The sequence below is a fragment of the Piliocolobus tephrosceles genome, chromosome 6, assembly GCF_002776525.5.
Source record: "Piliocolobus tephrosceles isolate RC106 chromosome 6, ASM277652v3, whole genome shotgun sequence".
Taxonomy (NCBI): domain Eukaryota; kingdom Metazoa; phylum Chordata; class Mammalia; order Primates; family Cercopithecidae; genus Piliocolobus; species Piliocolobus tephrosceles.
This window is the reverse complement of record NC_045439.1, coordinates 76,893,114-76,905,509: the sequence shown is the minus strand read 5'-3', so window position 1 is coordinate 76,905,509 and position 12,396 is coordinate 76,893,114. Positions and strand designations below refer to the sequence as shown.

The 12,396-nt window shown below is 39.5% G+C and overlaps 1 protein-coding gene across 2 annotated transcripts in view; it reads right to left on the bottom strand.

Annotated features, from left to right (window-relative positions):
* Positions 1 to 1,282: 1,282 nt before the first annotated feature.
* SPPL2A (signal peptide peptidase like 2A) overlaps positions 1,283 to 12,396 on the bottom strand; it is a 64,446-nt gene continuing 53,332 nt past the window's right edge. Inside the window, exon 16 of one of the 2 annotated variants that reach the window (XM_023227226.3) lies at positions 1,283 to 4,275. In XM_023227226.3, coding sequence (XP_023082994.1) covers positions 4,201 to 4,275 — 75 coding nt within the window. In that variant the 3' untranslated portion in view covers positions 1,283 to 4,200. The remainder of the gene's footprint in view (positions 4,276 to 12,396) is intronic. The other variant, XM_023227227.3, reaches the window with a different exon arrangement.

Sequence of the window (12,396 nt, the reverse complement as noted above, 5' to 3'; positions counted from 1 at the left end):
ATTTATATATATAAATATATATTTGAACTAAATTTATAAATATATATATATTTGAACTAATTTATATTTATAAATATATATATATATATATATATTTTTTTTTGAGACAGAGTCTCGCTCTGTCATCCAGGCTGGAGTGCAGTAGCATGATCTCGGCTCACTGCAACCTCCACCTCCCAGGTTCAAGCGATTCTCCTGCCTCAGCCTCCTGAGTAGCTGGGATTACAGGCACACCCCACTACGCCTGGCTAATTTTTGTATTTTTAGTAGAGACGGGGTTTCACCATGTTGGTCAGGCTGGTCTCAAACTCCTGACCTCATGATCCACCCGCCTTGGCCCAAAGTGGATCATGATCCCCAAAGTGCCGGGATTACAGGTGTGAGCCACCGCACCCAGCCTTAGTTCAAATATTTTTTAGTCAAATGTAAAATACATCTATAACTCAAAGGATAAATGCTTGAGGGAATGGATATCCCATTCTCCATGATGTGCTTATTTCACATTGCATCCCTGTATCAAAACATCTCATGCACCCCATAAATATATACACCTACATGTGCCCACGACAATATTTAAAAATGTAAAAATAATTTTTGCTTATACTAAAGCATAAATTGAAAGAGCAAAGAAAACTGGAAAGCTCATTTGTATTTACTGTAAATGTATCAATTCACTAAAATCTCTATGGACATGTAAGTAAAATATACGAATGCCAATAGCAAATGGGTTAAATTTCTCTTTCTTTAAAAGAGAAATAAATGGCAGATTCTACTAATAAGGAATTGCTAATCTAAAAAAAAATCTACAAGCGCCAGGCACGGTGGCTTACACACCTGTAATCCCAGCACTTTGGGAGGCCGAGGCAGGTGAATCACCTGAGGTTGGGAGTTCCAGACCAGCCTGATCAACATGGAGAAATCCTGTCTCTACTAAAAATACAATATTAGCTGGGCGTGGTGGCACATGCCTATAATCCCAGCTACTCGGGAAGCTGAGGCAGGAGAAATGCTTGAACCTGGGAGGCAGAGGTTGCAGTGAGCCGATATCACGCCATTGAACTCCAGCCTGGGCAACAAGAGAGAAACTCTGTCTCAAAAAAAAACAAAAAAATCTACAAGCTAGAAGAAAATATAATGTATTAGAATATCAAGGTCTTTCCCCACAAGCCTCACATTTATTTTTGGTAAACTAAACAGAGATAAAAGTAATCTACGTTACAATTTGAGATAGTGATTTCTGTTGATAAGCCACAAAAAAGTTCATAGGGATTTTCTAAGAAACTTTTTTTGCATCCAGAATTAATAAATACAGTGTATCATTATTTTAAAGACATGTTTAGGGAAAAGACCAGCTTCTCTTCCCCTTAAAGTTATTGGTGGTGGGAGGGCAAGAGAGGAAGAGATGACAGCTTTTTAAGTCAAATTTTCATCTCATCTATCTTTTGTTCATTTTGAGTCCCCAAATAAAACATTTCTGTACTTTAATTTCTTAATCACTACTGTCAGCTTGTTGCTACACATTTAATTACAATATAAAGTTGACATTGAGGATGAAGAAACTTGAGTAATTATACTTTTTCTTATTTCTATTTAACCAATAAGATTTTAATAGCAAATTAGAACAAGATTTTACTTCCTTAATAACTAATGGTTACATAAAGTAGAATTTGTATCAAGTAACTCAGACTTCAGATTTCTGGATGTATCAGTTACTATGCTACTGAGGAGATACATCTAGATGATGAAGTTAAAATATTTATTACGACTCCAGTCATATGAAACCAAATTATTTTGAGAAATTATCTTATTTCACCAGGCACAGTGGCTCACGCCTGTAATCTCAGCACTCGGGGAGGCCAAGGCGGGCGGATCACAAGGTCAGGAGTTCAAAATCAGCCTGACCAACACGGTGAAACCCCATCTCTACTAAAAATACAAAATTTAGCCAGGCTTGGTGGCATGCACCTATAATCCCAGCTACTTGGGAGGCTGAGGCAGGAAAATTGCTTGAACCAGGAGGCAGAGGTTGCAGTGAGCTAAGATCTCGCCACTGCACTCCAGCTTGGGTGACAGAGGGAGACTCCGTTTCAAAAAAAAAAAAAAAGAAGAAAAAATTATCTTATTTCAGTGTAGTAAAAAAAAATAATTTTTCTTTAACATTCTTCATAAAATGTGATTGAGGCTATTAAATATCATAAAACTTGGATGAGGGTGCAGATAATTTTACAAAAAAAGTTGTATTTTGGCAAATATTTTATTATTGTAAATGAAAATAAGAGTTTTAAAATGGCACTTAATCTGTTCTCTCTCTCTCCGAGTCTGCCAAATAAATCAGATTTCTTGGAAAAAATTCAAAGTTGATACAATGGAGGCAAAATTAACTATTGTCAGATAAGTCATTTGCCATAAATGAAAGGACCCCTGACCGCATTAAGCAGAGGGGGACTGATGGTCAGTGGAGCTTTTCTGTTTGCAATTTATTCAGCAAAAGAGAACAATTTTTTACAAGTCTCTAATACAAAATTTAGTTCAAATATCAAAGGTCTGATCCATTTTCAAAGGCATTGGTTTTATTTTTAGTAAGTTGAACTGGCCTTAGATGAAAGATATAGTTCTCTTCACATAGTTTACACATTATTTAAAGAGAAATGAAAAATCTTGCTGCCTTTGTTATCACCTGTCATTTGGGAATTTCTTAGATAAATTAAAAGAACATGGAAAGATACTTTGACCTCTGACTTCCAGGAGAATGATCAGGCCACATGTAAAATTTACCAAAGAATGAGGAAAAAATTTTTTTCAAGTTGGAAGGTACCAGAGTGATTAGCTGGTCTAACCTACTCATTTTGCAGATGAGAAAACTGAGATACAGCCGTCCTGAGCTGCAGCAAATTACTCAACTCTTCCTTGTATTGTAATTAAACTGAGACTAACACCAAGTCTCTTGCTGTTGTTGCCAATTCTTTTCTCTGAACCGCACTTTGTACATCCTCCACCAAGCTTAAGAGTCATTACCTACGGGGCAAGGGGTGGGAATCAGGAAGAAAAAAAGATAATGGGTGGGGGTGGGGGAATGTGGGATAATATTAGGAATGTTGTATTCAACAATGAGCCATATGTATTAATAAATAATTTTTAAAAAAATCAAACCTTAACATCAACAGAACCAAATTTCAAAGATCAGAAATACCAAAGTGAAACTGAATGTTAGTATTGAAATATAAGCTACATTTTCAAAAAAAAAGGTCAGCAAACCAATGAAAACTAGATTTCAGTTTCTGTCTCCTTTTAGTGACTAGTTCTATATATTATGTTTCTCTATACCTGGAAAAATGTTCTTAATATAATACACATGCAGTCTGAAGTAATTTCAGTTCTCAAGTTTATGAAAGAATTGGGTTTAAAAAAATACTACAAAAATATGCACTTATATTTATTCCAAAATTATATATTTCTAACCTCTGCAGTGATATAAGGTCCAAATTTTCACTGTTGAACCGCCTTCTTGCATGGTGTTAAACAGTTATTTCTACAGAACAGATATCATTTGCATAAATCTTTTTTTTTTTTTTTTGAGATGGAGTCTCACTCTGTCGCCCAGGCTGGAGTGCAGTGGCGTGATCTCGGCTCACTACAAGCTCCACCTGCCAGGTTCACGCCATTCTCCTGCCTCAGCCTCTCAAGTAGCTGGGACTACAGGCGCCCTCCACCATGCCAGCCTAATTTTTGGTATTTTTAGTAGAGAGGGGTTGACCTCGTGATCCGCTTGCCTCGGTCTCCCAAAGTGCTGGGATTACAGGCATGAGCCATCATGCCTGGCCAATTTGCATAACTGTTTACAGTAAAACCCATTCAGAAATAGTAACTACTTTTATCTACCATCAGAGCTGAAAGAAACAGATTTCAGTAAAAAAAAAAGTATAGGGGTGGGTCAAGTCATTTTTTTTTAGAAAAATATACTGTATATAGTACATCTTGGAAACTACACAGCCATGTTTTATTTAATGTGAAGGCACAACTTTAACATTAAAAGCAAAGCGTTTTAGTTATTTATGATGTAACTGTCAGTACCAGCTCATAAAAATATATATTTGCAAGCATATCATTGATGACTCTTGCAGATTGTCAATTCAAAAGTCAATTTAAAAAGTCCAAGTCTATTTGTAGAAAATCAATGACACATTATGGCAGTTCCACATATTATTGCTGGACAATCTGTTCACCAGTCATTGCAGGGTTTTCTTCATTTGTTGCATAATCCAGATGGTCCATCATCTAGGCATAAATAAAAGACGTTAGGAAATGCAAAATTTCAACTTGCCCCCAATATTCACTACATTAGCAAAAGGATTCTGAGTTTTTCTAAAAAACACAGATTGCTCTATGAAACTGAGCACGCCTTCTGGAGCACTGTTCTGGTTCAACATCCACACTTCTAAGGAGATAGTCAGGGTGACACTGAACCTCTAAGGAAGTCTAATCACGTGACTCACAGCCCATTTGTGTTCTCCGGATCTTCCATTATCTCCATTTCCAAATATGAATACTGCCCTTCATGGCACTGAGAACTCCAGAACAAAAGGATGATATTCCTGACACTTATTCCAGGACACTATTCCAGGCAGTGTCCAATCATGTAAGTGGGAAAACTAAAAATGGCCTCATGAGTTACTGTGATAATACCTGCTGGCTCTGGGACAGTGTGATACTACTGACACCTTGAAATAACTGTAAGATAATTCAAACTTTGGAAACATTATAATAATTTCTACAAAAAATGAACTTGAAGTCAAATGATATTTGAAAACAAAACCAAGAATACATTTGCTAGGCCGGGCGTGGCGACTCACGCCTGTAATCCCAGCACTTTGGGAGGCTGAGATGGGCAGATCACGAGGTCAGGAGTTCAAGACCAGCCTGGCCAAGGTGGTGAAACCCTGTCTCTAATAAAAATACAGAAATTAGCTGGGCGTGGTGGCAGGCGCCTGTAGTTCCAGCTACTTGGGAGGCTGAGGCAGGAGAATTGCTTGAACCCAGGAGGTGGAGGTTGCAGTGAGCTGAGATCGCGCCACTGCACTCTAACCTGGGCAACAGAGTGAGACTCTGTAAAAAAAAAAAAAAATTTGCTATAGACTATTTTAAAGAAATTACTGGCCGGGCACAGTGGCTCACGCCTGTAATTCCAGCACTTTGGGAGGCCAAGGCAGGTGGAGCACGAGATGAGGAGATCAAGACCATCTTGGCTAACACAGTGAAACCCTGTCTATACTAAAAAATAAAAAAAAAAAATTAGCTGGGCGTGGTGGCAGGCGCCTGGAGTCCCAGCTACTCAGAAGGCTGAGGCAGGAGAATGGTGTGAACCCAGGAGGCAGAGCTTGCAGTGAGCTGAGATTGTACTACTGCGCTCCACCCTGGGTGACACAGTGAGACTGTGTCCCCACCCCCCAAAAAAAGAAATTACCAGTTAAACTTTTCTCAAATGGTCACTTCAGCTCTGCTTATATTCTCATAAAAAACTGTCTTATATTTGGAAATGAAGGATGAAGAAACTGTTTAAATGCTTTCAGTGTTTCAGCAATTCAGATACAATTACTAAAAATAGAAAAAAGTAATGCCTTTGTGAAGACTGTTAAAGACTTTTAGACTAGTGATTAAATTTCGGTATAGAGATGCACTTTTTTCCTTTCCTTCATCAAGAATTAGAAGAAGGAAAGATCAGCAAGATAAATGTTCCTATTTTTGAAAAGTGGTTCTGAAGGCTTTAGTGTTTTTTGGAAGAAGAACAAGAGGGTGGAATCATCTCCAAATAGGGTCTCTTGACTTGCCAGGCAGAAAGAATACAACATGAGCTGAGGCTTTTGGCTGACAACTGTCTCAAACAATGGTGACAGTTTACAAAATCAAAACCTAGGCCGGACACGGCGGCTCACACCTGTAATCCCAGCACTTTGGGAGGCCGAGGCAGGCAGGTAGATCATGAGGTCAGGAGTTCGGGACCAGCCTGGCCAACATGGTGAAAACCTGTTTCTACTACAAATACAAAAATTAGCCAGGTGCGGTGGTGTGCCTGTAATCCCAATCCTACTCGAGAGGCTGAGGTGGGACAATTGCTTGAACCTGGGAGGCAGAGGCTTTGGTGAGCCGAGATCGTGCCACTGCACTCCAGCCTAGGCAACAGAGCAAGACTCCATCTCAAAAATAAAATAAAATAAATCAAAAACCTGCTGATACTCTACAAGCCATTTCAAGACCCAAAACCATTTTGAGGTCTTCTAATTGCCAAAGATATCCCCTAGATTTAAGGTCACTAGTTTGCAGCAATTCTAGGGGAAAAAACAAAAGCCAAATCAAGACAGATAACATTTATTAAGCAGTTCACTACAAGAAACATAAGATGAAGATGTTGAACAGTTAATTTTAGTCAATTTAAATGAAGGGGGGGAAAGGAAAAGTATGTAAGATATATTTAGGCCCCTTTTCTTCTAGGAATTTAAAAGTTCTGGGTCTAAGAGGTTAGGGCTGTGTAGAGAGAAAATTGAAGGAGCCTCAGCAGAATAGATGGTGGAGAAACCCTCTTTCTTCCCCAAGATCTGCTTACCCCGGCAACTATAATCTAATGAAATGATAGCCCACATACCCTAAATTATAACATGCTTCCCTGGTGCCTTGTTAGCACAGTAGGTAGTGAGTCAGTCTCATCTAACTTGCCTCTTCTTTCCTAATCCCCAGGTACCTCACTGGCAGTATATAATCTAATCCCTGAACACAGAAATATATTAATTAAAAAAACCACTTTCAAAGTCAACTTATTGAGAAGTAAGCATCTCTATTCCCTATTTACTTTTCTTTACTGACTTTCCAATAAAAACAATACAGAAACATAAAGAATAAAGTTTTAAAAAATACAACAATAAATTAACATAAATAATACAATGAATTGACAAAATTGGCAAACATTTTCATCATATTTGGAAACAGGAAAGCTTGATTTGGAAAGATGGCCTCTGAAATCAGGTCAGCTAAGGTGGCGTTTTCTGATAGCTCTGCTTGCTTATAATTGAACCAATCTCCAGAAATAGTCTAATAAAACACTCACTAAAGCAGGGTAACTGGAGACTTGCTGATACTAAAGCAGAGTTGTTCTAAGTTATCTCTGTATTCTGACTTGTCAGTTACAGCTTGTGACTTCTAAAAATAATGAGAAGTACTAGTGACATTTAACAGACACAACTCACTGTTTACTGGGTATGGACAAACTGAAAACTTACTACCTGCCCAGAGTAAAACAGCCCATTGGACATTGCTGCATATATTTAATTCCACTTATTTCAATATAGAAGCAAAAAAATCCCCTAAAATGATGACTCCTCTTCATTGTGCTATATGCCAAAGTAATCATGACTCTGCTTGATTTTTCTCTGCTGAGAAAAAAGTATCTTTATTTGTTTTATATTAATTAGAACTAAGATTTCACATAAAATCAAATAAGGGGGTCTGAGTACTGTAGTTCTTGAAGCATTCCACAAAAAAAGTTCATAGGAAATATACTGTAACTACTTTTGGGCTATAGAAAATAATTTAAGGGCCGGGCGCGGTGGCTCAAGCCTGTAATCCCAGCACTTTGGGAGGCCGAGACGGGCGGATCACGAGGTCAGGAGATCGAGACCATCCTGGCTAACACGGTGAAACCCCGTCTCTACTAAAAAATACAAAAAACTAGCCGGGCGAGGTGGCAGGCGCCTGTAGTCCCAGCTACTCGGGAGGCTGAGGCAGGAGAATGGCGTGAACCCGGGAGGCGGAGCTTGCAGTGAGCTGAGATCCGGCCACTGCACTCCAGCCCGGAGACAGAGTGAGACTCCGTCTCAAAAAAAGAAAAAAAAAAAAAGAAAATAATTTAAAATTAGTAATTAGTATTTCCAAATTAGTTTTTTTTTTTTCTTTTTTTTTGAGATGGAGATTCGCTCTTGTTGCCCAGGCTGGAGTGCAATGGCACGATCTCGGCTCACTGCAACCTCTGCCTCCCGGGTTCAAGCAATTCTCCTGCCTCAGCCTCCCTAGTAGCTGGGATTACAGGCATGTGCCGCCATGCCCAGCTAATTTTGTATTTTTAGTAGGGATGGGATTTCACTATGTTGGCCAGGCTGGTCTTGAACTCCTGACTTTAGGCGATCCACCTGCCTCAGCCTCCCAAAGTGCTGGGATTACAGGCATGAGCCACCGCGCCCAGCCCAAAATAGTATTATTTTAGTGAAACCCTATAGAAATATTACTTCTTTTGATGAGAGAAACTCACAGGAAGGGCTAAAAGACTCAAAGTAAGATCCTGAAGTATTTCAATAAGGTCTCCAAGTTATAACAAGTGAGTTTTAACTTGCCCACTAAAAACAGCATGGAAAGACTGTTAGGGCTACCTGGACATTTAAAGAGTCTCCAGTGAAAAGTCCTGCTTTTTACTACCAATATTCTTGCAGTCAACTCTATTATCTGGCATTCGAATGAACCAAACGACTAATAGTATAAACAAATTTACCTTAGTCTTAGATTGTAACTTTATATTACTTGTTTTGTTTTTGATTATTTCAAAACAGCAGCAAAAACTTGCCATATTTACAAAAAAAGATTGCATATAAAGACCATAGAGATACATGTCTAGTTTAATGTTTTAAAAGTGCCTCACTTTTATAGTGGCATATGACAATTACAGTCATTTTATAAGGGCTGCTGAAATACAATCAGGAAGCTTATACACACTTGCAAAAGTAACTAAAGGTCAGTGGATGAAGGATTGAGCATTAGAGGCGCACTGCATGAAGACTTTCAATAACATTAGCTGAGAATTTACAGCATAAAAACTACTGTCATAAGCATTGTGGATTCCTAATACATAAGAGCTAATATTTAGTAAGGGAGGCATATATAAATACCAGAACTGCAGGGCGGATGTTAATAAGTATTTAAAGTACAAAGTCTAAAAAAAATACGGTGAAAGGTAAATGTGATTTTAATTGGAGGGCCTACTTCCTTCTAATTTCTGAGAGATCTACTTGGAGAAGGCAGAATTTAAGTTGGGAGTTAAACAGGGATATTCTAGAAATAGAAACTGACAAAGCTTAGGAGATGATGGAGGTTGGGAGAGAGAAGCAAATGATTATTATTACACTGTTAGGCTAAGAGATGAGCCAGAGCTGACCCTCAGGCCTGTCTCACAGTGGACTCACATCAAGTCTCCCTCTGTCTCACCAGGCATGTAGAAGTTCCCCACTCTTATTTCTGAAGTCTCTGCCTAGCCTTAACAGATTTCAACATCCACCTGCCTCATACCAAGCCTTAAGCTAACCCACTACTATGGATTTCCTTCTCTCCCCCCATCTCCTTCTTTCCTTTTCTTTCTTCTTTCTTTCTTTTTTTTTTTTTTTTTTTCCTGAGACGGAGTCTTGCTCTGTCACTCAAGTTGGAGTGCAGTGGTGCGATCTCAGCTCACTGCAACCTCCGCCTCCCAGGTTCAAGCAATTCTCCTGCCTCAGCCTCCTGAATAGCTGGGATTACAGGTGCCCACCACCACACCTGTCTAATTTTTGTATTTTTAGTAGAGACAGGAGTTTCACCATGTTGGTGAGGCTGTCTCAAACTCCTTACCTTGTGATCTGCCTGCCTTGGCCTCCCAAAGTGCTGGGATTACAGGCATGAGCCATCACGCCTGGCCCCACTATGGATTTCTTATTCCCCTACCTCCCTATAGATCCAATCTCATTTTATGGATGAGGAGACAGTCTTCAGAGATTAAGTTATTAGTCAGAACTGATGTTAAAGGCCACAATACACTGTCTCCCACAAATGACAACATTCAAGGTAAGCTAATTTTGATTTTAAATGTTGGTCATAAACAATGAAAGATTTTCTTTTTAAAGGGAAATAATTTATAAAGGCATTATATTACATAGCTTTCAAAAATGCTAGTTTTCTGAAAAAATACTCTTTTCTGGGTTTTTTTTTTTTTTTGAGATGGAGTCTTGCTGTCGCCCAGGCTAGACTGCAGACTGCAAGCTCCGCCTCCCGTGTTCAAGCAATTATCCTGTCTCAGCCTCCCGAGTAGCTGGGACTACAGGCGCCCACCACCATGCCCAGCTAATTTTTGTATTTTTAGTAGAGACAGGGTTTTACCATATCGGTCAGACTAGTCTCGAACTCCTGACCTCAGGTGATCCACCTGCCTCGGCCTCCCAAAGTGCTGGGATTACAGGCATGAGCCACCGTGCCCAGCATTTCCTGAGTATTTTTTTTTAACTTCCTGCAACTTGCCTAAAATTTGAGCAAATGTCCATTCCCATATTTCAAAATTTTGTGAAGAGTAAAATGACTGAGCCTACACATAACTTTTTCTCTGCAGCTTGTGATAGCTAGAATTTGTTCTTTTACAAGTAAGTTAAAGGAACCAGATTTAACAAAAACCCAAAGTTCTCATATCCAGACCAGGAAAATGAAAATTTAGTCACTGAATTGAAAAATAACCAAACCAACAAACAAATCAAAACAAAAAATCCTCACTCCTACAAATAACGATAGCAAATAAATTCACAGCACCTATAAGCAATTTGTAGATATTAATGTATTTACTACACAACCCTCTGAAATAGTTTGTTATCCCATTTTACAATGTAGAAAAACTGAGGCACCAAGAAGCTAAGCAACTTGCCCAAGGCTACATAGCTAATAATGAACAAAATTAGAATTCCAAATTTAGGCAGCCTGGTACTGGACTCTATGTTCTTTACTTCTATGGGTTATTTTGTATTCTGAATGTCCTTACGTAATACAATTACAATACTGCACTAGAAAGTGAGAATTTTATTAACAAAGTTGACCTATGTTTTTAGAAGCTTTTAAACAGATTTTCCTACAATCAAATGTCTTACTTAGCTACTATGTTATATGGTAAAGCTCCTGATGTTCGCCCTCCTGGGGCTATTATTACTTAGTGACTAGCAACAGTGTTCTTTCCCTTTGTAGGTAGCTGCTGTGAAGCAGAGGCAAAATTTTTTCTCAGGCTGGGCATGGTGGCTCACGCCTATAATCCCAGCACTTTGGGAGGCTGAGGTGGGTAGACCATTGAGGGTCTGGAGTCCGAGACTAGCCTCACCAACATAGGGAAACTCCACCTCTACTAAAAATACAAAATTAGCTGGGCGTGGTGGCTCATGCTTGCAATACCAGCTACTTGGGAGGCTGAGGCAGGAAAATTGCTTGAACCCCGGAGGCGGAAGTTGCAGTGAGCAAAGATCGCACCATCGCACTCCAGCCTGGGCAATAAGAGCGAAACTCCATCTTAAAAAAAAAAAGAAAAAAAAATTTTTTTTCTTGGCCGGGCACGGTGGCTCATGCCTATAATCCCAGCACTTTGGGAGGCCAAGGCGGGTGGTTCACCTGAGGTCAGGCGTTCAGGACCTGCTTGGCTAACATGGCGAAATCCCGTCTCTACTAAAAATACAAAAATTAGCCAGGGATGGTGGTACACACCTATAATCCCAGCTACTTGAGAGGCTGAGGCAGGAGAATTGCTTAAATCTGGGAGGTGGAGGTTGCAGTGAGCCAAGATGGCCAATAAATAAGACTGGCCAATGTGGCAAAACCTCTACTAAAATGATGCGGGGTGATCGAACAAAATTCTGCCACTCCCCCTCGCCCCCCCAATTTTTTTTTTCTTAATATCATGATTTTTAAGAAGTTCTTTTTTTGGATTTTTTTTTTTTTTTTTTTTTTTTTAGACTGTGTCACTCTGTTCACTCTGTTGCCCAGGATGGAGTGCAGTGGTACAATCTCGGCTCACTGCAACTTCTGCCTCCCAGGTTCAAAAGATTCTCCTGCCTCAGCCTCCTGAGTAGCTGGGATTACAAGTGTGCACCATGAAGCCAGGCTACTTTTTTCTTATATTTTTAGTAGAGATGGGATTTCGTCATGTTGGCCAGGCTCGTCTCGAACTCCTGATCTCAAGTGATCCACTCGCCTTGGCCTCTCAATATGCTGGGATTACAGGTGTGAGCCACTGCTCCCGGCCTAAGAATGAAACTTGGATGGTCCAGGGCAAAGCATTTGTTCACTGGGAATATAAATGCACTCCTTGGTTGAATTCTTTCCTTAACTACAATCCTATGTCAGTAACAATCATGGGGAAAAAAAGGAAGAAAGGTGCTAGAATCAACCAGAGGAAAACATGTGCTGTAGAATATTTCCAAAGAAATGCAACGTTACTAACTTTATGTATGCAACAACTCTAAATATTCAACTATTTCCAGTAAGAGTTAGCATAAAAAGATATGGAAGCTACAAAGAAACTGTTTACAGTAGCTGCCCCTTAAGGGTGGGGGTGGGGAAGAATGGTTAGAAAAAGGACTTCCATTT